The sequence below is a fragment of the Chiloscyllium plagiosum genome, unplaced genomic scaffold (assembly GCF_037043375.1).
Source record: "Chiloscyllium plagiosum isolate Xiang-an unplaced genomic scaffold, Cpla_swu_hap1 HiC_scaffold_35, whole genome shotgun sequence".
NCBI lineage: Eukaryota > Metazoa > Chordata > Chondrichthyes > Orectolobiformes > Hemiscylliidae > Chiloscyllium > Chiloscyllium plagiosum.
Genome location: NW_028270173.1, coordinates 25,529,198 through 25,553,262, shown reverse-complemented (window position 1 = coordinate 25,553,262; position 24,065 = coordinate 25,529,198). Strand labels below are relative to the sequence as shown.

General features: G+C 42.9%; 1 protein-coding gene across 2 annotated transcripts in view; it reads right to left on the bottom strand.

Annotated features, from left to right (window-relative positions):
• Positions 1–10,535: 10,535 nt before the first annotated feature.
• The window catches only part of LOC122541373 (hepatic and glial cell adhesion molecule-like), a 69,174-nt gene continuing 55,644 nt past the window's right edge, over positions 10,536–24,065 (bottom strand). For both annotated transcript variants that reach the window (XM_043678088.2, XM_043678091.2), the window contains one exon: positions 10,536–12,788. In XM_043678088.2, coding sequence (XP_043534023.2) covers positions 12,764–12,788 — 25 coding nt within the window. In that variant the 3' untranslated portion in view covers positions 10,536–12,763. The remainder of the gene's footprint in view (positions 12,789–24,065) is intronic.

Here is a 24,065-nt window from a genome sequence, read left to right as displayed (position 1 = left end):
TCCTAACATAGTGGCCCCAAGGATTGGTACAGGTAAACATAAAATTACCCTTTATGCAGATGATGTTCTTCTATTCCTCAGTAACCCTTTGATGTCCATACCTCGCTTAATCCAAGTTATTAATACATTTAGTGCATTCTCAGGCTATAAAATTAATTTTTCAAAATCGGAAGCTATGCCAATGGGTGGCCTTGCTGTGATACCCCGCTTAGCGGACGGTTCCCTTTTTCCCTTTCGCTGGTCCCTGGAGGGTTTCTTATATTTAGGCATTTTTATTACTCCAGTATTTGGTCAGTTGTATAAGGCTAATTTTGTGTATTTATTGGAAAGGATAAGGCAGGACCTCCAGCGATGGGGAGACCTGCCAATTTCCTGGCTGGGTAGAATAGCATTAATCAAAATGAATATCCTGCCCCGTCTCCTATATCCTATGAGAATGCTTCCGGTGATGCTGCCGAGGACAGCTTTATGTAAATTATACGGCTGGCTGAGTTCCTTTATCTGGAACCATAGGCGACCCCTCATTAAGCTGAAGAAGCTACAGCTTCCACAGGCAAGGGGTGGATTGGACTTCCCAGATTTTAGGAAATATCAATTAAGTTCCCTATTAAGTTATATAGCTGATTGGGTCTTGTCTGATCCACAATCAATCTGGTTGGACATCGAGGCTTCTCAAGTAAAATACCCACTTATTAACCTTTTATTCTCAGACAAGAGGAAAATCATTACAGATCACTGTAAAAACCATATAATACTGAATACAATCAAGGCTTGGAATATAATGCGGCAAAATGAGGGTAATTCACATAAAACATCCCCCTATGCACCGATAGTGGGAGCATGGGGATTCCAACCGGGGTTAACAGATGCCACTTTTAAACTCTGGAGAGCCAGGGGTATCTCATGTCTTGGGGATTTATTTAAAGATGGGGTCCTGATGTCTTTCGGACAGCTGCGTCAGAAATTCGGATTACCCAATGGAGACCTCTTTCGATACTTCCAAATTCGAGATTTTATACAGAAGAAGACTACGTTATTAGATAGTCTTTATAAATCCGATAGAGAATGTAGTGTCCTACGACCAGTGGGGGTATCTTCCGTCAGTAATATTTATCATTTGCTACATGATGAAGTATCGGGAGATATGGATAATCTGCTTAAAACATGGGATCAGGATCTGGGACTAGAAATCTCCACAGAAACGTGGAATGATATCTGGGAAAATGCTAGAAGAATTACTATTTGTAACAGAACCCAGGCTATCCAGCTGAAGATACTTCATAGGGCCCATATAGCACCGGTTCGATTGGCAAAATTTAAGGCAGGAGCATCTCCAATGTGTCCTAAATGCAAAATAGAGGTGGGCACTCTTGTACATTGCTTATGGACCTGTCATAAGATCCGTGGATATTGGACTAAAGTAGCAAGTACCCTGACAGAAATTTTAGGAACGGAAATAAAAGTGGACCCCGTATCTCTCCTCTTGGGCTTTTCGAACTTTCCCTCCCTGGACACGTACGGGAAGAGACTATTTTCTATTCTTTCTTTCTGTGCAAGGAAAAATATTTTGATGAACTGGGTGGCGGAGGGCCCCCCTGGACTTTCAAATTGGCACAGACTAATTATGGAATGTATTCCCCTTGACTTCCTTACAAATATGGTGCACCGAAAGACCGAATTATTTTATAAAATATAGCAACCCTTTTTGAATTACATAAATACAGATATTTCGGCTATCCTAACAAGGGCTTTTATTTAATTGAGACTACGAACCTGGCTGGTCCGCGGCCCCTCGGGGGAGGAATCCCGCACGAATACGGGTTTTATCATATCTGATGTTAACACATCCCGAGCATGTAAGAGACTTAAATATACACCCTGGTTAGTTGTAGGTTAGATTAGTAGATAGTTGAGTTTTGTCTGTTTGTTTTTTTTTGTTGTTTTTTTTTTGGGGTTTTTTTTTGTTGTTTTGTTTTGTTTTGTTTTTTTTTTGTTTTTTTTTGTTGTCAAATTTTGGCTATTGTATATTTGAGCTAATTGTATATCAATGTTTATATCTGAGAGTTTTGTTTATTTTTGTAAACTTGTAAAAATGTTAAATTTCTAATAAAAATATCTATAAAAAAAAAGAGGCAGAGCCCTTCACAGTAATCTCAGTCAGTGCAGGAATTGAACTAGTGCTGTGTGAATCACTTCATGTTGTAAATCAGCCAACTGAGCTAATCGACCTGACAACCTCACAGCCCCCCAAAAGAAGCTAGCCTGTTTTTTTTAATTCATTCACAGGATGGACAGCATTGCTGTCTGGGCCAACATTTATTGCCCCTCCCTAATTATTCTAGAGGGCAGTTAAGTATCAGTCACATTACTGTGGGTCTGGAGTCACATGAAGGCCAGAGCAGGTAAGGATGGCAGTTTCCTTCCTTAAAGGGAATTAATGAATCAGATGGGATTTTCCTGACAATCGCAATGCAACTTTTGTTTCTCAACATCACCTGAAAATAAAATTGATTATCTGGTCGATTTTGCTTTCGTCTTTGGCGAAACCCGTCGTGCACAAATTTGTGGCCACACCCCTGGCAGTGCAGCAGCAAAAACCACTTCATCAAAAAAGTGCTTCGCTGGATAAAATACAGCGGGCCGTCCGAGGTAGTGGATGCGGCAGATGTCGAGAAATTTGACAGTTCATTCAGTCAAATGTGATCTTATTGCCCACCCAAACACCAACTCAATTTCTAGGAGAAAGTGTTGACCCCCTCATGATTTTGGACTCTTAATTCCAGATTTTTATTGAATTTGAATTCCACCGCCTGCCGTGGTGTCATTCAAACCTGGGACCTCAGAACATTACCTGGATCTCTGGATTAACAGTCCAGGGATAATTCTGCAAGGCCATCACCTCCTTTAAGTGCAAGATGCAAACATTTTTTTTTGACTGTGAGTGGTTAGGATCTGCAATGAGCTTACCTAAACAGGTGAAGAACAGAGAGAGAGAGAGAGACTCAATGTGTTTTTCAAAAGGAAATTGGACAAGAATTGCAGAAAGAGAGGGAGCAGCAAATGCTCTTGCAAAGGGCCAGTATAGACACAATGGACTGAATAATCTCTTTCTCTACTGTTACTGTTTTAAGATCCGATGCTCTGCTGGAAGCATTGTGAGTGATCTGAGGCCAAGTCAGCGCAGAATACATCACAGCAACTGCCTGACTCTGTAACCATAGGAAGTGACCAATCAGCAGCCGCCTGTACACCATCAAGAAAAGAGGAACTGGAGGGACTTTAAAGTGATCAGTTTACAATAAACACTCAGCACCAGTTACTGTTGCCACATGGTGAGCAGTAATTCAGTTGATCGTGAGAGTGGTGCTGGAAAAGCACAGCAGGTCAGGCAGCATCCGAGGAGCAGGAGAATCGACGTTTCAGGGCAAGAGCCCTTCATAAGGAATGAAATGTTACTTGAAACGTCGATTCTCCTGCTCCTCAGATGCTGCCTGACCTGCTGTGCTTTTCCAGCGCTACACTCTCGATTCTGATCTCCAGCATCTGCAGTCCTCACTTTCTCCTAGAAATTGAGTTGGCGTTTGGGTGGGCAATAAAATCACATTTGACTGAATGAACTGTCAAATTTGTCGACATCTGCCGCATCCACTACCTCGGACGGCCCGCTGTATTTTATCCAGCGAAGCACTTTTTTGATGAAGTGGATTTGCTGCTGCACTGCCAGGGGTGTGGCCACAAATTCGTGCGCAGCAGGTTTCGCCAAAGGCGAAAGCAAAATCGACCAGATAATCAATTTTATTTTCGGGTGATGTTGAGAAACAAAAGTTGCACACAAAGGGAAACCTCCCTGCTCTTCCTCAAATAGTGCTGTTGGAATTTGTACTTTGGCTTGTGTCCCAATGAAAGACCGTACATCTGCCAGCATAGACCTCCCTCAGTGCTACACTGAGGGATTCAGCCTGAAGGAGCCCACACCTTATTAACCCAGAGGAGAGGCGTTGCCTATATTTCCATGACTGATATAATGTTAGCACACAGTGGAAAAAGAGTCATAGAGATGTACAGCACAGAAACAGACCCTTCAGTCCAACTCATCCGTGCCGACCAGATATCCCAACTTAATCTAGTCCCACTTGTCAGCACCCGGCCCATATCCCCCTAAACCTATTCATATACCCATCCAGATGCTTTTTAAATGTTGCAATTGTACCAGCCTCCACCATTTCCTCTGGCAGCTCATTCCATATACGTACCACCCTCTGCGAGAAAAGTTGCCCCTTAGGTCCCTTTTATATCTTTCCTCTCTTACCCTAAACCTATGTCCTCTAGTTCTGGACTCTCCCACCACAGGGAAAACACTTTGTCTATGTATCCTATCCATGCCCCTCATGATTATATAAATCTCTGTAAGGTCATTCCTCAGCCTCTGACCTCCAGGGAAAACAGCCCCAGCCTATTCAGCCTCTCTCTATAGCTCAAATCCTTCAACCCTGGCTAAAAATCACACAACACCAGGTTATAGTCCAACAGGTTTAATTGGAAGCACACTAGCTTTCGGAGCGACGCTCCTTCATCAGGTGGTAGTGGAGGGCTCAATCCTAACACACAGAATTTATAGCAAAAATTTACAGTGTGATGTAACTGAAATTATACATTGAAAAAGTGATTGTCTGGTAAGCCTTTCATCTGTTAGAATACAGTGATAGTTTCACTTCTTTCATGTGTAAAATTCAAACCTGGCAACATCGTTGTAAGTCATTTCTGAACCCTTTCAAATTTCACAACATCCTTCCGACAGGAAGGAGACCAGAATTGCATGCAATATTCCAAAAGCGACCTAACCAATGTCCTGTACAGCTGCAACATGACCTCCCAACTTCTCTACTCCTTTCAGTGATCACAACCTACTCTCAATTCTCCTGTTATGGAGCCAGAACCAAGAGTCTACCCTTCACTGAAGCTGCTGGGGACTGGACAGTGATGCTGAGCATGTGCAATATTTAAGAGCATCACTTTCCTGGACAACTCTCCCAGCCACTCCACTTTGTTTCTTTAGTGACATGTGGGCAGTGCAGTCTATGTTAACTGCCCCTGAGTTTCAGAGGCAGCCACATTGTCAAGGGTCAGGAGGCACGTGTAGGCCTGACCAGGTAAGGATGACAGATTTCCTTCCGTGAAGGATATTATCAAGTTGGAGAGGGTTCAGAAGAGATTTACCAGGATGATGCTGGGTATGAAAGGTTTGAATTATACAGAAAGACTAGATAGGCTCGGACGTCCTTCCACTGGAGCATAGGAGTTTAAGAGGCGACCTGGTAGAAGTATGTAAAATAATGAGATATATAGATAAGAGTTAATGGGAGTTGCCTTTTCCCTAGGATGGGAAATTTCAAGACTGGGGGCAAATCTTTAAGGTGAGAGAGAGTTAAAAAAGCCAAGAGAGGTAACTTTATCACACTGAGGGTGGTTCAAGTGTGAAATGAATTTCCTGAGCAAGTGGTGGATGTGGGTACAATTACAACATTTAAAAGACATTTGGATAGATACATGAATAAGAGAGGTTTGCAGGTGGGTGGGATAGTTCAGTTTGGGATTATGTTCAGCATGGACTGGTTGGGCTGAAGGGTCTGTTTCCATGCTGTATGACTCTATGCCATGAGTGATCCACATGGGATCTTGACAGCAATCCGAGATAGTGGTCATGTTCACCATCACTGAGGTCTTTATTTTTCAGGTTTACTCAATGAACTTAAATTTCACAAGCTGCTGTGGTGAACCTTAAACCGGTGCTCCCTATAATATTAGCCTGCGCACCTGGTTTATACATTAAACCAGCATTTCTAAAACTGTGGTTGATGACACCTTCTCGAAACATAGAAAATCAGAGCAGCACTCGGCCATTTGGCTTTTGGAGTGTTTTGAGTCATTGGGCAACCCTCCCAGTGAAACCTTCAATTTCTCGGGAAATTCCTTCAGGATCTGCTACAATGGGGATTTTGCAGGATCCTCACATGCCTCTACATTTCAGAATCGATGATGTGGCCATCACAAAATCCTGGCTGAGACTTTTGCAAAGCGTCTGAAAGGTTCTTGTTTAAATGATGTGTTGCTGTATGTTGTTCTATTACATGCAAACAGTAATAATTAAGTCTTGAATGTTGCCAAGCTGTTTTATTGCTGTTTTGGTTTTGCTGGCATCTGGGCTCCGAGTTAATTTTCAAGCGATAGAATGGGGTCACATTGAAAAAAAACGATCTGTGAAGATTGTTTCTCTTAGATGATTTGGAGAAGCCATGTTGGACTGGGGTGTACACTTGAGAATGTAACTTTTAAAAAAAGTTTTGCAATTTACATATGAAAGAACTGAAACCAACACGGTCATTCTAAAAGATGTGAGACTTAAACAATCCAGTTCTTTTTCAATATATAATTACATCACCTTTGCTATAAATTCTGTGTCTTACAATCTTACACTCCACAACCACCTGATGAAGGAGCAGCACTCCGAATGCTAGTGCTTCCAATTAAACCTGTTGGACTATAACCTGGTGTTGTGTGACTTTTAGCTTCTCGTAGAATTTGTCTGCTTGCCTCTGCTTTGACTGCAGCCCAGGTGGGACCTTTGTTGTTTCAGTCATAGTGATCTCTTGAAAGGCAGAACTCACTGGCTCAGACCATTGTGTACTGCAGCTGACAAGCCAACTGTCATTAAATATTTGTGCGTTTGTGGTTGCCAGCTCTAACAGGTGAATGCAAATAAAGGGACAATGCTGGTACTCTACCCTATGTACATAATACACAACGTGGTGTGATCAGTCATACAGCCATTGTCTCCTTGTCCATGCAGTGTGGAATAATCATCGAATTAATTGTGCTGCTTTTCCCTGTGGCTATGTGATGATAGACTAGGAAACATGTTTCAGGATGTGACATTACACACTTGTACACTGCCTAACTTGGGCAGATGGTCTGTTTCTCTGCTGAAAAGTTCAAAGTAATTATCCGCCCTTTTGATAATTTCTAGCCTTAGCAGAGGAAACGCGTTTTAAAATAATCATTTACCAAGCTTTCTGTCAGCTCACTGACAAATGTTGGCTGATTGAATCAGCTTTTCCCAGAAATCAGCAGCTTTCCATAAACATCACATGATGGGGAAATTCCAGGAAACTCAACAGTTTGATTTCAATTAGTTTTTGCAGCATCTCTATTGAACACAATTGAAATGCGTCTCCCAACCCCAAGTACTGTACGCAGCAGAGCCATAGGCACAGAGGCCTACTGAAAATAGTGCACCCACTTGTTGACCCATCAATCCCAAACACATCAGAGCTGCATGCAACCATTTTGTAACCACAAGTATACCCACTAACCATGCTCCACTGAGGGAGCAGGAAATGAAAGTCATGGGATGGCCACAATCCAAGCAGGCTTCTGGGAGTGGTCAGCAGAAGGGATGTGAAAGTGATACCCATGTTACAAACATTTCCATTACAGAGAACATAATGGACGACTGGGTGAGCTGAATGTGATGGAAAGAATATGGAACTCTGTGCAGAGCATGAGAAACACCTGCAGAGTGCTGCAGGGCCAAATGGCCTGTTTCAGTGCTGTCAGTTTTATCTGTAACAGTAATAGCCTGAAGCGATTCTGCGCAATTTGTGTCCCTGATCAAATGATGACTCTGAAATAGATCTGATGAAGTGTAACTTCCATAAAGGATAATTGTTTTTCCATATAATCACAGATGCTTGCCCAGACCAGCTGAGTATTTACTTTCAGATTTCCAGTATCCCCTGGATAATCGAGATACATTGCTTTTTTCAGGGGTGAGGCTGTTTCTCAAGGTTTATTTTAAAATGATGTACTTTGATTGAATAAGCAGACAACTGCTTGGTCGTCCCACTCCCCATTTAACCCAGTGAAAAGCACTCCCCCTGAATCACGTACATGGAACGAGATCTCAAATCGTTGGAAATACAATGGAGGAGGCAGGCTCAGTTGAGGCATCCAAGAGGGTGATTATTGAAATAGAAGTGGCACACAGGGAAATAGAGAAAAGTAACAGAAGCAAAACAGCCACCATTGGCCAAATGGCCTACTGTGCCTGCATGATTCTCTGAAATATACAGCCAGGTAATTTCAGACTGAGATCAAGGGGCACTTCTCTATCTAGAGCTGTTGTGCGATAATTGGGGGTCAAACAGAGTTCACAAAACTGAAATAAATAGATTTGTGTTTGGGGTATAGTTAGGTGGTATGGAGTTACAGAGGATGGCAAGACCTAACTGAGTGGGAAATCAACTAGAAAGGGGCTGAATGGCCCTATCCTGTTTCCATGCACTGATAATATCAATTCAATCCCCATTAATGTTGCTGGGTTTTTCAGGCGCCAGCAATGATCACAAATGATCCTGGCCCTTGATATTAAATGGAAGCAAATAATTGTTTTTTTTTCAGTGAATACAGCACTGGGTTTGGACTTGCCCTTCATTCTTCGCTTCTGCTGCCTATTTCCCTTGTCCACCCCCTGCCCTCTCCTCCATTCCCCTCCCTTCCTCTCGCCTCCCTTAAATTCCCTAATCTCTCCTCCCTTCCCCCTCAACATCCTACCCTTTCCTCATTTTATCTCATCCTCATGTCCCATGCCCCTTCCTCATTCCCTCTCCCAATCCATGCCGACTCCCCACTCTTTTCCACCATTACATCTCTCCTCCAGGTCCATCCGTCCTCCCCTCGCACTACCCCTCTCCTCCCCTCACCTCTCTATGGCCCAAACCCCACTCATCCATCTCTCCTCCTCTGTGTCCCTCTTTGTGGCCTACTCCTGAACTCCGTCCGACCTCCATCATGTTCTAAGGAAGGGTCACTCAATCTGAAGCGTTAACTCTGATTCCTCTCCACAGATGCTGCCAGACCTGCTGAGCTTCTCCAACAATTTCTGTTCCACTATTCCTCCACTGACCTGCCCACTAAGTACCCTCAAATGCTCCAAGACCATCTCCATCTCCTCAAGGCCTTCTACTCACCTGCTCCCACCTGCTTGCCCACTCTCCTCACACTCAGCTGCTCCCCTCTGCATCAGCATGTTTAATCCTGCCTGCAGACAAAAATTCAAATAACCAGGCCACATGACTGGTGATATGAGAGTACATTTTCATACAGTGCACAGCTAGGGGTTGTGAAATGCAGTGCCTGGAAATGTGGTGGAGGCAGTTTCAAGTGAGACTTTCAAGAGCGCACTGGGTGCTTTTTTATTGGATAATAATGTTATGGAAGGCTAAGAGGAAAATACAGGAGATTGGGAATAGAGGATAGAGCAGATGGAAGCACAATGGGCTGAATATTCTCCTTCAGCTCTGTAACAATTCTCCGAGTCTAGGATATTGGCCAGCAGCCTCTATTCTGTTGAACTAATTTGCATTTATTGAGTTTTTAACCTTCTGATGTAAATCTCGACATAGCAGCTGGTGGAACTTTAAATTCCATAAATACTATTTGAAAGTTAGTCTCAGTAATGGAGGACCATGAAAAACTACTTGTGTAAAATTCTCTCCAGCGCACTAATATCCTGTAGCAAGAAGCCTATAATGTTTAATTTGCTTTTGACCACGTGTAACTGCAGACCTATAGTAGATAGCCACAGTTATTAATGCTCTGACCAATGAACTACATGGCCCTTGGTTCAGGTCCCACTCCAAGGCTGTGACACTCCCATTCACAGTACAGGAAGCCACAGTCAAACATAGTGCTGAACCGAAGCCAGCTTTGCGAAAGTGAGGACTGCAGATGCTGGAGATTAGAGTTAAGGGTGTGGTGCTGGAAAAGCACAGCGAGTCAGGCAGCATCCAAGGAGCAGGAAAATCGATGATTCGGGCAAAAGCCCTTGTTTGAAGCCACTATTTGAGTGGGTATGATTCTTCTTCGGTGAGGAGGATTTGGACATCTTCTGGATTGAACAAGTTTTACCTTGCAGTCTCTTGGAGCTTGGAAGGTTAAAGTGCATTACATAACACATACACTTTACAAAGTGTAAGCCAAGCCTTTAAGAGTGAGGGGATTTATGATTTTAATTAAATAGTTGCTGAAGGCTTAGCATTCTGTTTAGTTGCTCTTGGATTGGAGTTGATGTTTTCTCCTGTGCCCCGAGCTGAGTAAACAGAAGGGAAACAGCTTGCTCCGTCTCTCCCAAACAAGTTAACTAGAAAACACAGAGGCAGAACTGGCTGCAAGGATCTGCTATTTCCCCTTAGCTGAAATGTTTTGGGAATATTGGAAAGTCAAATATCAGCATTTCCAACTGACTCTAATCTAAACTCAAGACTGATTTGAAAATCTCATCAATTATACAGATGGCAGTATTATGAAAATGTTGAAAGAACGTTGACTGGACTGTGAGCAGACTTCCCATTTCATCGCTGAGGTTAAGCGATTGGTCCATTTTTCTGTTACATTTCTTTAAATAAACATGAACGCTCTGCAGAGCTGTATCATCTTGTCTGTTGCATGAAACGTGTGTTTGGGATTAAAGAGACATATTTGAATTTCACATAATAATACTTTATTGTCAAAAAAAAGTTTGTTCCTAATGAACGAGTTATTTTTATAAGCTTGAAGAAACATGGTGAAAATTTCTGGACAGTAGCAGAAGACAGAAATAAACTGACTATTTCTCATGATTGAACATTTCCACTTATTGTGTGGCTTGTGAAAGTCCAGTGCAAGCTTGCGTTTAGCCATAACACTTAGCAAATGGGCAAGCAAGATACTCAATTCAAAGTTAGTTAGGAACAAGCAACAAAGGCTGGAAGCACTAATGCTCCACTGAAAAAATAAATTAAAAATAAATTCAAGGAGCATTGGATTGACAGGCAAAGAGATCGAGAAGGAGGAGATTTCAAAACACACGATTTAGATGTCTGAATGCATAGCTATCATCCAGTTACGTACAAGACATTGAATTTTGGAAGGGCAAGAGACATCAATCACAGGTACAGTTTGAGATAGAGAAGGGTGAGGTGGATACATTCCAAAGCAAGGATGAAAATTTCAAAAACAGGCATCACCAGATTAAGAGTTAAAATAACTAGTTAATTCAGAACACAAATAATAACACAATGATAATATTAAAATATAATAAATACTTTAAAGTTATGTACAGGTTATATTACTCCCATATGAAATTGGTATCTTACTGAATTCATCAGAATATTCTTGCAACTTGAGACTGTTCGTTCTTCCTTCTATTTTCCCATGTTACAGTGGCTGGCACAATACTGTTTGACTACTTTCCATATCAACCTTCATTATTGGATTTACAGTCAGCTACCCTTCATGCCACTAATCCTCGGTCATTTTTCCAGGTTGGTGCATAAGCACTTGGTGCATGTGCACCAATAGCTGGGTTCCTCTGGTGGCCCACAAGTCCTGGCAGTGGGACTTGCTACTCGGAGCCGCACACTGAGCCACACCTGCTCCAGTCTGTGAACACTAGTGCCATATGTTACTAGAACTGGGGAGTGCTAAGCCTGTGTGGTGTCTGAGCACAGAGGCAATTCTGAGGCACTGACTTGAATTTCAGTATGAATTTTGTTGCATCGGGAAATGTGTGCGGACATGTTCAATTAGAGCTTTCACTATGAGTACTTTCCTTCAGTAATTGTTAACACTGGCGTAATTAGATGCCGTGTTAAAAAGGATTCCACAGAGTAAATGCAGAGAGCCTACTTCTTGTTGAAGGGAAATCATAAAGAAGGAGGCAATATCTTAAAATTATAGCCATATCAATTAGAAAAGCAATCGCAATGTCTTTTCACATGGATAGGTTAGTGAAAATTCACGGAAAATCCTGCCCCTAGAAAGGATATGGATGCTGGGTTGAGGGGGGGGGAGGTCGATTACAGTATTGAAAGTTTTTAAGAGTAGTACGTACAAGATTCTGAATGAATGGGCTTGATTGCATAGACATATCTGTTTCTACTGGTTGGCAAGTCAGGAAGAAAAAAACAACATAGGCCTAAGTCTATGATATGCAAAGGGGGTTGGGCTTACTTTATCACTGCATCCGTTTAAGACTGGGTTTACACAAACCTTTGGTCCCTCAGGGAATTGACGAATGTGGGGCTAGTGTCCTCACCTCTGAGCCAGGAGAGCCGGAGTTCAAGACCCACGTATTGCTGAGGTTTAGAATAACATCCCTGAACAGGTTGACAAGAAAATATATCTTAGATGCTGTTCTATCCTTTTAAGGAGATTTTTGGTAGGGAAATGGAGCCAAGGAGTTAAACTACAGATCAGCTGTGATGCAGCTGAATGATGGAACAGATCTAATGGTTTGAATAGGTTCCTCCTTTTCCGCATGTCGCTATCTTAAAGCTCAAAATAAGGGATGTTGGACATTTCAAATGAAAGAAAGCAGATAATGCTGCAAGTGTTCAGTCAGTCAGATAGCATCTGTGAACAGAAACAGAGGTAACATGTCTGACCTGGTAACAGCTTGAATGAAATAACCAGCAAATGAAACCTCAACATTATTTCTCTCTTTGCACTGATGCTGTCCAACATGTTGACTGCATTGAGATATAGTTCCATTGCGGAAACTTCAGGATGATTGATGTAATATCACGAGCTGCTCAGGCAAGTCTAAAATAAAGTCGCAGGAAACCTCTGCATTCTCTGCTGAAAAAGGCACAGATTCTTCTGTTCCTCTTACGCTGAAGAGAATCGTACTTCAGCTTTCTCAGCGCACCCAGTAGTTAGTGATGGTTCACTTCTCCCGAAACTTTCGTAATCTGTTGGTGAGAAACCAGCATTCTGAGAGTTACTATTGTATCCCATTTCACATGAAGAGCCTAGCTCCCAAGGCTTTGTCAGCTTAACAATTATTTATACACTGGACATTTATACACTAGGGGAGAATAAAATGAGAGGAGAATTCAGCTCCCCTGTTAAGTCCCACTCTGCGGTAAGGGTGTCTCTTCCTTCTCTGTCAGACCATCTGGTGCAGAAGGAAACACTCTCAGTTGCCAATAAAGAAAGCCTCCCAGCATGTCAGCTCAACTTCACCAACATAAATCAACTTGGTTTCAGTTCAGAGTCGAGAGTGTGGTGCTTGAAAAGCCCAGCAGGTTCGGCAGCATTCGAGGAGCAGGAGAGTCGACATTTCAGGCATGAGGAACCTGATGAAGGACTGCTCCTGCTCCTTGGATGCTGCCTGACCTGCTGTGCTTTTCCAACACCACACTCTCCATTCTAATCTCCAGCATCTGCAGTCCTCACTTTCTTTTAGTTGGAATCAGTTCAGCTCACTTTAGGAACAAGACACGTCTTAGTTCCACTCTCACAGTGGAAATATTTGCATCCCCTGTTCTCTGGTCTCAATAGTTCTTCCTCAGAACTGAGATAAGGAGGAATTTTTTCAGCCAGAGGGTGGTTAATCGGTGGAACTCATTGGCACATAGGGCTGTGGAGACCGAGTCACTGAGTGTCTTTGAGACAGTAATTTAGATAAGTCCCTGATTCATAAAGGGATCAAGGGTTATGGGGACAGAAGGCAAGAGAATGGGGTGAAGAAATACATTAGCCATGATCGAATGGTGCAGCAGACCCGACGGGCCGAATGGCCTAATTCTGCTCTGTTATCTGATGGGTCTGATAATATTCTGATTGTTGCTAATGTAGCATTACAGAAACACTCCAGCCCAGAAAAAGGAACATTTAAGCTGTTCAGATTTATTCCTGCAATTAATTGTTCATAACTTCAAATTGAAAAGTTTACATCCCTTTGCATATTTTAAAAAAATTATCTTTCAGGGCTCTTTTTTCCATCAACCCATTTTTATCCCCTTCTCTTCATGTCTCTTTCCATGCCTGGTTTGAGTCAAATTCATCCCTCTCCAACATTCCTCTGGACCTCTTACACTTTTTGACAAAGTCCGAGCTTTTCACCGTGAAGTCTAGTGAATTTTCTGACTGATCTTACCCAAATTTTACTCGTGAATTACCCAGCCTGCTCCTTTGCTGTTCCTGACATCCAATTTCTGCCCCATCTTACTGTGCGCCAATTCCAGATTAACGTGCTGTTCTACTCAAAGTCAGGCACCACTTGCGTCAGTGCAGTCTCTCAACAGGCCAACAGAGAGGAGGGCTAACAGGAGCTCTTGTCAGCACTCTCTGCTGCCTGGTCTGAGATCGTCATCGAGTCAGTGCCATCTCCAGAGTGCAGAGGTCACCATCCACTAAAGTCCCTGCTGTCTCTCAGCATGTTACCAGCTCACATTTCTGACAAATTACTGTGCAAATAACATTCAAACTGAAAGGTTCAACAAAGAGCCTAATTATTCTCACATGCAGCAAGATGCAGCCTTTCAGGAAGATGTTGGCTAATAATATAATTGACGTCAATTCATAAAGAGCATTAATCAGTTGTTTTGATGTAAAAGACAGATGACAATATCTTATAATCTCCTCAGTTATGGGGAAGAAAATGGCTTACATATGTATATGCAACAATCGTTCCAACTTAGAGACAAATGTATAAAACTGCCCTCTGTAAAACCATCATTCTAGGCCTTGACTTTTGCCTTTTTCATGTAGATTAAAAACCAGGTCTTGAGAAGATTACAGGGCATTATAACTCACCACATCACCCATACCTCAGCCTATTACCCTCATGGGCGGCACTGCTACCTCACAGTGCCAGAGACCCGGGTTCTGTGTGGAGTCTCCCCATGTCTGCATGGGTTTTCTCCGGGTGCTCCGGTTTCCTCCCACAGTCCAAAAATGAGCAGGTTAGGTGAATTGACCATGCTAAATTGCCTATCGTGTTCGGTGTAGGGGAATGGGTCTACTCTATAAGTAATCTAATCTAATATTATTTCACTGATGTAACCACATTGAACAGAGTTGAATTTAGTTGAGCCAGCACTGACAGACTTAACAGTTACTTGCCATTCTTCATGTGTTTCAGATAAGAGGTTCTTGTGGGAATGAGAGAGATTCACAGTTGGTGTGTTACCTCCCAGGTTCCAGGGTTTGTGATGTCTCTGATCATGTTTTTGGGATTCTTGAGGGGGAGGGGGAGGCGGAGCAGCCCCAAGTCATGGTCCACACAGGCACTAACAACATAGGTAGGAAGAAAGGTGGGGATCTAAGGCAGAAATTCAGGGAGCTTAGAGCTAGAACAAACAGAGCTGTTATCTCTGGTTTGTTGCACGTACCATGTGCTAGTGAAGCGAGGAACAGGGTGGGAGTGGAGCTGAACTTGTGGTTGCAGGGATGGTGCAAGAGGGAGGGTTTTGGATTCTTGGATAATTGGGGCTCTTTCTGGGGAAGGTGGTACCTCTACCAACAGGATGGTCTTCACCTGAACCAGAGGGGTACCAATATCCTGGGGGGAAAATTTGCCAATGCTTTCGGGGGGGGGGATGTTTAAACTAATGCAGCAGGGGGTTGGGAACCTGAATTGTAGTTCCAGTGTACAGGAGGTTGAGGGTGGTGAGGTCAGGGATAGGTTTACAAGGTCGCAAGAGGGCACTAGCAGTCAGGGTGTTGGTTTGAAATTTGTGTACTTCAATACCAGGAGCATCCGGAATAAGGTGGGTGAAGTTGCAGCATTGGTTGGAACCTGGGATTTCGATGTTGTGGCCTTTTCAGAGGCATGGCTAGAGGAAGGACAGGAATGGTTGTTGCAGATTCTGGGATTTAGATGTTTCAGTAAGAACAAGAAAAGGGGGTGTGGCATTGTTAATCCAGGGTAGTATTACAGCAGCTGAGAGAACACTTGAGGACTCATCCACTAAGGTAGTTTGGGTTGAGGTTAGAAACAGGGAAGGAGAGGTCACCCTGAAGGGAGGTTACTATAGGCCTCTGAATTGTTCCAGGGATGCAGAGGAAATGACAGCAAAGATGATTCTCGATAGGAGTGAGAGTAACAGAGTAATTGTTATGGGGAACTTTAACTTCCACAATATTGACTGGGAATACTATAGTTCAAGTAGTTTAGATGGGTCAGTTTTTGTTCAATGTGCACAGGAGGGTTTTCTGACATAATATGAAGACAGGCCAACAAAGGGCGATGCCATATTAGATTTGATACTGGGGAATGAACATTTGGAGATAGGTGCGCACTTTGGCGATAGCGACCACAATTCGGCTATGGGCAGGGATAGGTATATACCGCAGACAAAGAGGAAGAACTGGGGGAAAGGCAATTATAATGTGATTAGACAAGATTTAGGATGCATAGGATGGGGAAGGAAACTGCAGGAAATGGGCACAATTGAAATGTGGAGCTTATTCAAGGAACAGCTACTGCGGGTATATGCCTGTCAGGCAGGGAGGTAGTTGTCAAGAGAGGGAGACATCGTTTACTGAAGAAGTTAAAGCTCTTGTCAGGAGGAGGAAGAAGGTTTATGTGAGGATGAAGCATGAAGGCTCAGTGAGGGGGCTTGAGAGTTATAAGTTAGCCAGAAAAGAGAGGGCTAAGAAGAGCCAGGAGGGGACATGAGAAGTTGGCGGATAGTAGTGGGAAGTTATGTGTGAAGTCTGAGGACATAGGGGAAGTGTTTAATGAATAGTTTTCATTAGTATTCACATTGGAAAAGAGCAATGTTAGTGAGAATATGGAGAAACAGGCTACTAAATTAGATGGGATTGCGGTTGACAAAGAGGATGTTTTAACAATTTTGGAAGAACTGAAAATAGACAAGACCTCTGGGCCGATGGGATTCATCCGAGGATTCTCTGGAAAGCCAGGGAGGAGATTGCAGAGCCTTTGGCTTTGATATTTATGACATCATTGTCACAGGAGTAGTGCCAGAAGACTGAAGGATAGCAAATGTTGCTCCCTTGCTTAAGAAGGAGTCAGGACAACCCTGGCAATTATAGGCCAGTGAATCGTACTTTGGATGTGGGTAAGATGTTGGAAAAAGTTATAAAAGATAGGATTTATAATCATCTGTAAAAGAATAATTTGATTACAGATAGTAAACATGATTTTGTGAAGGGTAGATTGTTCCTCACTAACTTTATGGAGTTATAGAGTCATAGAGATGTACAGCAGGGAAACAGACCCTTCAGTCCAACCTGTCCATGCCGACCAGATATCCCAACCCAATCTAGTCACACCTGCCAGCACCCAGCCCATATCCCTCCAAACCCTTCCTATTCATGTACCCATCCAAATGCCTCTTAAATGTTGCAAATGTACCAGCCTCCACCACATCCTCTGGCAGCTCATTCCATATACGTACCACCCTCTGCATGAAAAGGTCGCCCCTTAGGTCTCTTTTATATCTTTCCCCTCTCACCCTAAACCTATGCCCTCTAGTTCTGGACTCCCTGACCCCAGGGAAAAGACTTTGCCTATTTATCCTATCCATGCCCCTCATGATTTTGTAAACCTCTATAAGGTCACCCCTCAGCCTCTGATGCTCCAGGGAAAACAACCCTAGACTGATCAGCCTCTCCCTGTAGCTCAGATCTTCCAACCCTGGCAACATCGTTGTAAATCTTTTTTGAACACTTTCAAGTTTCACAACAGCTTTCCGATAGGAAGGAGACCAGAACTGCATGCAATGTACAGGGCCTAACCAATGCCCTGTACAGCTGCAACATGATCTCCGAACTCCTGTACTCAATACTCTGACCAATAAAGGTAAGCATACCAAACGCCTTCTTCACTATCCTACCTACCTGTGACTCCACTTTCAAGGACCTATGAACCTTCACTCCAAGGTCTCTTTGTTCAGTTACACTCCCTAGGACCTTACCAATAAGTGTATAAGTCCTGCTAAGATTTGCTTTCCCAAAATGCAGCACCTCGCATTTATCTGAATTAAACGCCATCTGCCATTTCTCAGCCCATTGGCCCATCTGGTCCAGACCCTGTTGTAATCTGAGGTAACCCTCTTCGCTGTCCACCACACCTCCAATTTTGGTGTCATCTGCAAATTTACTAACTGTACCTCTTATGCTCGCATCCAAATCATTTATGTAAATGACAAAACGTAGAGGACCCAGCACCGATCCTTGTGGCACTCCATTGGTCACAGGCCTCCAGTCTGAAAAACAACCCTCCACCACCACCACCAGTTCTGTATCCAAATGGCTAGTTCTCCCTGTATTCCATGAGATCTAACCTTGCTAATCAGTGTCCCATGGGGAACCTTGTTGAACGCCTTACTGAAGTCCATATAGATCACATCTACTGCTCTGCCCTCATCAATCTTCTTTGTTCCGTCTTCAAAAAACTTAATCATGTTTGTGAGACATGATTTCCCACGCACAAAACCATGTTGACTATCCTAAATCAGTGCTTGCCTTTCCAAATACATTTACATCCTGTCCCTCAGGATTCCCTCCAAAACAACTTGCCCACCACCGAGGTCAGGCTCACCGGTCTATAGTTCCCTGGCTATTCTTTACCACCCTTCTTAAACAGTGGCACCATGTTTGCCTACCTCCAGTCTTCCGGCACCTCACCTGTGACTATCAATGATACAAATATATCAGCAAGAGGCCCAGCAATCACTTCTCTAGCTTCCACAGAGTTCGCGGGTACACCTGATCAGGTCCTGTGGATTTATCCACCTTCAACCATTTCAAGACATCCAACACTTCCTCCTCTGTAATCTTGACATTTTGCAAGATGTCACCATCTATTTCCCTACAAACTATATCTTCCATATCCTTTTCCACAGTAAATACTGATGCAAAATATTCATTTAGTATCTCCATTATTTTCTGTGGCTCCACACAAAGGCTGCCTTGTTGATCTTTGAGGGGCCCTATTCTCTCCCTAGTTACCCTTTTGTCCTTAATATATTTGTAAAAACCCTTTGGATTCTCCTTAATTCTATTTGCCAAAGCTATCTCATGTCCCCTTTTTGCCCTCCTGATTTCCCTCTTAAGTATACTCCTACTTTCTTTATACTCTTCTAAGGATTCCCTCGATCTATGCTGTCTATACCTGACATATGCTTCCTTCGTTTTCTTAACCAAACCCTCAATTTCTTTAGTCATCCAGCATTCCCTATATCTACCAGCCTTCCCTTTCACCCTGACAGGAATATACTTTCTCTGGATTCTTGTTATTTTATTTCTGAAGGCTTCCCATTTTCTAGCCGTCCCTTTACCTGCGAACATCTGCGTCCAATCAGCTTTCAAAAGTTCTTGCCTAATACCGCCAAAATTGGCCTTTCTCCAATTTAGAACTTCAACTTTTAGATCTGGTCTATCCTTTTCCATCACTATTTTAAAACAAATAGAATTATGGTCGCTGGCTCCCCCACTGACACCTCAGTCACCTGCCCTGCCTTATTTCCCAAGAGTAGTCAAGTTTTGCACTTTCTCTAGTAGGTACATCCACATACTGAATCAGAAAATGCTGGGCTGAGAAGTGGCAAATGGAGTTTAATGCGGAAACGTGTGAGGTAGTTCACTTTGGAAGAAGCAACAGGAATGCAGAATACTGGGCTAATGGTAAAATTCTTGGCAGTGTAGATGAACAGAGAGATCTCATGTCCAGGTACATAAATGCCTAAACGTTGCCAACCTGTTTGACAGGGTTGTTAAGAAGCCATATGGTGTGTAAGTGTTTATTGATAGGTGGGTTGAGTTTCGGAGCCACGAGGTCATGCTTCAGCTGTACAAGACTGCACCTGGAGTATTGCGTGCAGTTCTGGTCACCGCATTATAGGAAGGAAGTGGAAACTTTGGAAAGAGTTCAGACAAGATTTGCTCGGATGTTGTCTGGTATGGAGGGAAGGGCTTACAAGGAAAGCTGAGGAACTGAGTCTGTTTTCTTTGGAGAGAAGAAGATTGAGAGGCGACTTAATCGAGTTGTATAAGATAATTAGAGGGTTAGATAGAGTGGACAGTGAGAGCCTTCTTCCTCGGATGGTAAAGGCTACACAAGGGAACATAGCTTTAAATTGAGGGGTGATAGATTTAGGACAGATATCAGGTAGTTTCTTTAGTCAGAGAGAAGTAGGGGTGTAGAACGGCTTGCCTGCAACACTAGTAGACTCACTGATGTTAAGGGCGTTTAAATGGGCATTGGATATACATATGGATAATAATGGAATGATGTAGGTTAGATGGGCATCAGATTGATTTCACAGGTCGGAGCAACATCAAGGGCCGGAGGGCCTGTATGTTCTATGTTTCGTTCAATAACAGCTACTCTCTGGTCTTCTTTCTGAAGGATAATGAAAGATTAAATACAGACTTCGTCTCTGTTTCTACTTTTCCTTAAATGTCACTTGACTAATTCAAAACTGATTTACGAAAGCTGATCCTCTCCCTCCGATAGACATACTGTCAAAAAAAAAATCAAAGAGGTTTCACACATCTCAAGGCATCTCAAAAGAGTTTTTACAAACAACACTGAGTCTTTGAAATGCTCTCTTATGTGAGAGCCAATTATCTCACAGTCTCATCCTTGAAAAACCATTCTTTTCCAATGTTTGTTCCATGATATCTGTATTGCTGGACATGGAGCAGAACCCCTTAGCTGCTCTTCAAAATGATGCTCCATGTCGGTCAATTGCTAGCACAGATAGAAACCAAGAGTACAGTCTCATCCAATAGCCAGACAGTGCAGCCCTCCCTCAGTACTGCAAAAAAGTGTCAGCCTCGTTAAGCTCAGCTCTTTGGAGTGTAATTTGAACAGAGGAGTTTCTGTCTCAAAGGCCAAAGTGTCACCCAATGAAGAACATGGTGCAGTAGTGGACCACGGAGTTTCGCGAAAACTCAGATGGATATCCTGCGAACATTTGGGCCCACAACAGAATGAGCCTCTAAGTCTGAGAGTCAACTATTAAATTGCAATCCAGTGATTCCGAACAAATTAGAAAGGGATGATCACCTTATTGGGATTGTATTATAGACCCCCTAATAGTCAGAGGGAAATTGAGAAACAGATTTGTAAGGAAATCTCCAGTTATCAGTAAGAATAATAGGGTGGTAATAATATGGTAGGGGATTTTAACTTTCTAAACATAAACTGGGACTGCCATAGTGTTAAGGGTTTAGATGGAGAAGAATTTGTTAAGTGTGTACAAGATAATTTTCTGATTCAGTATGTGGATGTACCTACTAGAGAAGGTGCAAAACTTGACCTACTCTTGGGAAATAAGGCAGGGCAGGTGACTGAGGTGTCAGTGGGGGAGCGCTTTGGAGCCAGCAACCATAAGTCTATTCGGTTTAAAATAGTGATGGAAAAGGATATACCAGGTTTAAAAGTTGAAGGTTTAAATTAGGGGAAAGCTACTTTTGACGGTATTTCAAAAGCTGATTGGGGGCAGATGTTCTCAGGTAAAGGGACGGCTGGAAAACGGTAAGTCTTCAGTAATGAGATAATGAGAGTCCAGAGACAGTATATTCCTGTTAGAGTGAAAGGAAAGGCTGGTAGGTGTAGGAATGCTGGATGACAAAAGAAATTGAGGGTTTGGTTAAGAAAAAGAAGGAAGCATATGTCAGGTATAGACAAAATAGATCAAATGAATCCTTATACATTATAAAGGAGATAGGAGTATACTTAAGGGGGAAATCAGGAGGGCAAAAAGGGGACATGACATAGCTTTGGCAAATAGAGTTAAAGAGAATCCAAAGGGTTTTTACAAATACATTAAGGCCAAAAAGGTAACTAGGGATAGAATAAGGCCCCTCAAAGATCAGCAAGGCAGCGTTTGTGTGGAACTGCAGGAGATGGCGGAGATACTAAATGAGTATTTTGCATCAGTGTTTACTGTGGAAAAAGACATGAAAGGCATAGAATGTAGGGAAATAGATGGTGATATCTTGAAAATATCCATATTATAGAGGAGGAAGTTCTGGATGTCTTGAAACTCATAAAAGTGGATAAATCGCCAGGACCTAGAACTCTGTGGGAAGCGATTGCTGGGCCCCTTGCTGAGACATTTGTAAGATTGATAGTTACAGGTGAGTTGCCAGAAGACTGGAGGTTGGCTAACATGGTGACAGGAGAATGTGCAAACTCCACACAGACAGTCGCCTGAGGCTGGACTTGAACCTGGGCCCCTGGCGCTGTGAGGCAGCAGTGCTAACTGCAGTGCCACTGTGCCACAGATTAGCCATGGAAAATGCAGGGGACATGGCTGGGATGCTGCATGGAGGATTGGTGCAAGATTGATGGGCCAAATGGCATCTTCCAGCGCTTTAGGGATTATATGACACTAAGGTGACTCAATCAAGACAAGCAGTCAGATCCTGAGAACAAAGACAAGTATTTGGTAATAGGAGACTTTTTGAATGGATTGGTTTCATTTTACTGGAAGATAGAAATTGGATCACAGGGTGGGTGTAGTCATCAATTTGATATGTTCAATTAGTCTCATACATCACAAAGGTACAGCACACATAAAGTCCTTTCGGAGCGTTTTCAGATTAAATTTAGTATACTCAGCAAGGTTGGAAACAAAGTCAAGTCTCGATGAGACTTCTTACATGAAATCTTACTCCAAATGTTTGCATGGCTGTGTTGTTTCACGAATGAGGTCTTGGACTGTCTGCTATGAATATGTAAAGCTTTACAGAAAGCAGGCAAGGGATCTCAACATGTCAGCTGAAAAAGCTGGGCAGTCAGTTCCTCGAGGATAATGACTAGGACTCCGGAACTAGGTCGGCTTTAATCTGACTGTTGCCATTTCATTAGAAGAGAGGAGTGGGTCACAGAGGGAAGGACAGGTTGGTAAATTGATTTAATACTCGTCTCTATCGAAGTTCTTCAACACAGAAAACCTCACAGCAGCATTTTAGATCAAATTTCACCCAAAGGCACGGGCAGCTTTGTAGCTTTGGCCAATCTCATGTCTCTTTTGATAGCTTCCTTGAAATTGGCTTGATTAATTTCAGAGCTCTGGCTGTCTCACTGGCGTATTGGCACATGCTTCCTCCTCGTATGGAATAGCCATCTTTCATTCTTTGCTCTTGCCCAAAGCCAGCCAAGCAATTTCTGCTTAATTAACACTCATTAGCAATAGACCGGAATGCACTGTTTCATTGGTTACTTTATTTGGACCATCACTACTTAAAGGAATAGGGCTTAGTCTTTGTAACTGATGGCTCTGGCATCACTTGGTGAATCGTGTTGCACCCCTTCCAAGACCATAACCTCTTACAACACCTCTTCCTAAGTTCTCCAGCTGGGACTGAACCAGAGCCCTGTACAGCTTTCAGTCCTTTGTACTTCTCCCCTCTTTAAATGAAGAACAATGTTTTGGTAATAAATGCTGGTCTAGCTAATGATGCCTACAGACTCTATGATTGAATAGCTTTAAAATATTTGAGTAGTCTTTTAAGTTCAGCTTTGTCAATACCCAGTAACCTTGTATGCTTTTTTTGCTGTACTTAGAAAGCTAAATCTCTCAGCTCACTTTCAAAATCTAGCATTTTGACATTTTGAAACAATTTTGAAGTAACTTCACAGAGGCCAGTGTCCCGTCACCAAGTTACCCTTTATTCACACGCGCAAACTACTTGACACAGGTCTGGCTTCCTCACAGCCAGCTCTCAGAGTGAACAGAATCTCTGTCACTCATCTTTATATGTATCAGCTAGGGCTCTTTGATCGGACCAGAGTAACAGCCCCAATCAGGGAACTCATATTCAGTGAGGCCCATCTGGCTGACCTCGCTCTAATCACTACAACTTTGATCGCACTACCTCAGTTTCAATGTGAGTGATCGCATACTACCCATTTTGGTCCCCACCTATTACACATCAGCTCTCTCATTTAATCAACCAATGACTTTGTGAAAATCTTTGCTTGCATCTACACTTTCCTGTGAAAGCCTCTCCTTGTGCCATCAACAAACTTGGATCTAGATCATAAAATCCCTACAGTGTGGAAACAGGCCCTTTGGCCCAACAAGTTCACACTGACCCTCCAAAGAGTAACCCACCCATCTGCATTTAACCCCTGACCACTGTGGACAATTTAGCATGGCCAATTCACCTAACCTGACACAGCTTTGGATTGTGGGAGAAAACCCACACAGACACAGGGAGAATGTGCAAAGTCCACACAGAGAGTCACCTGAGGC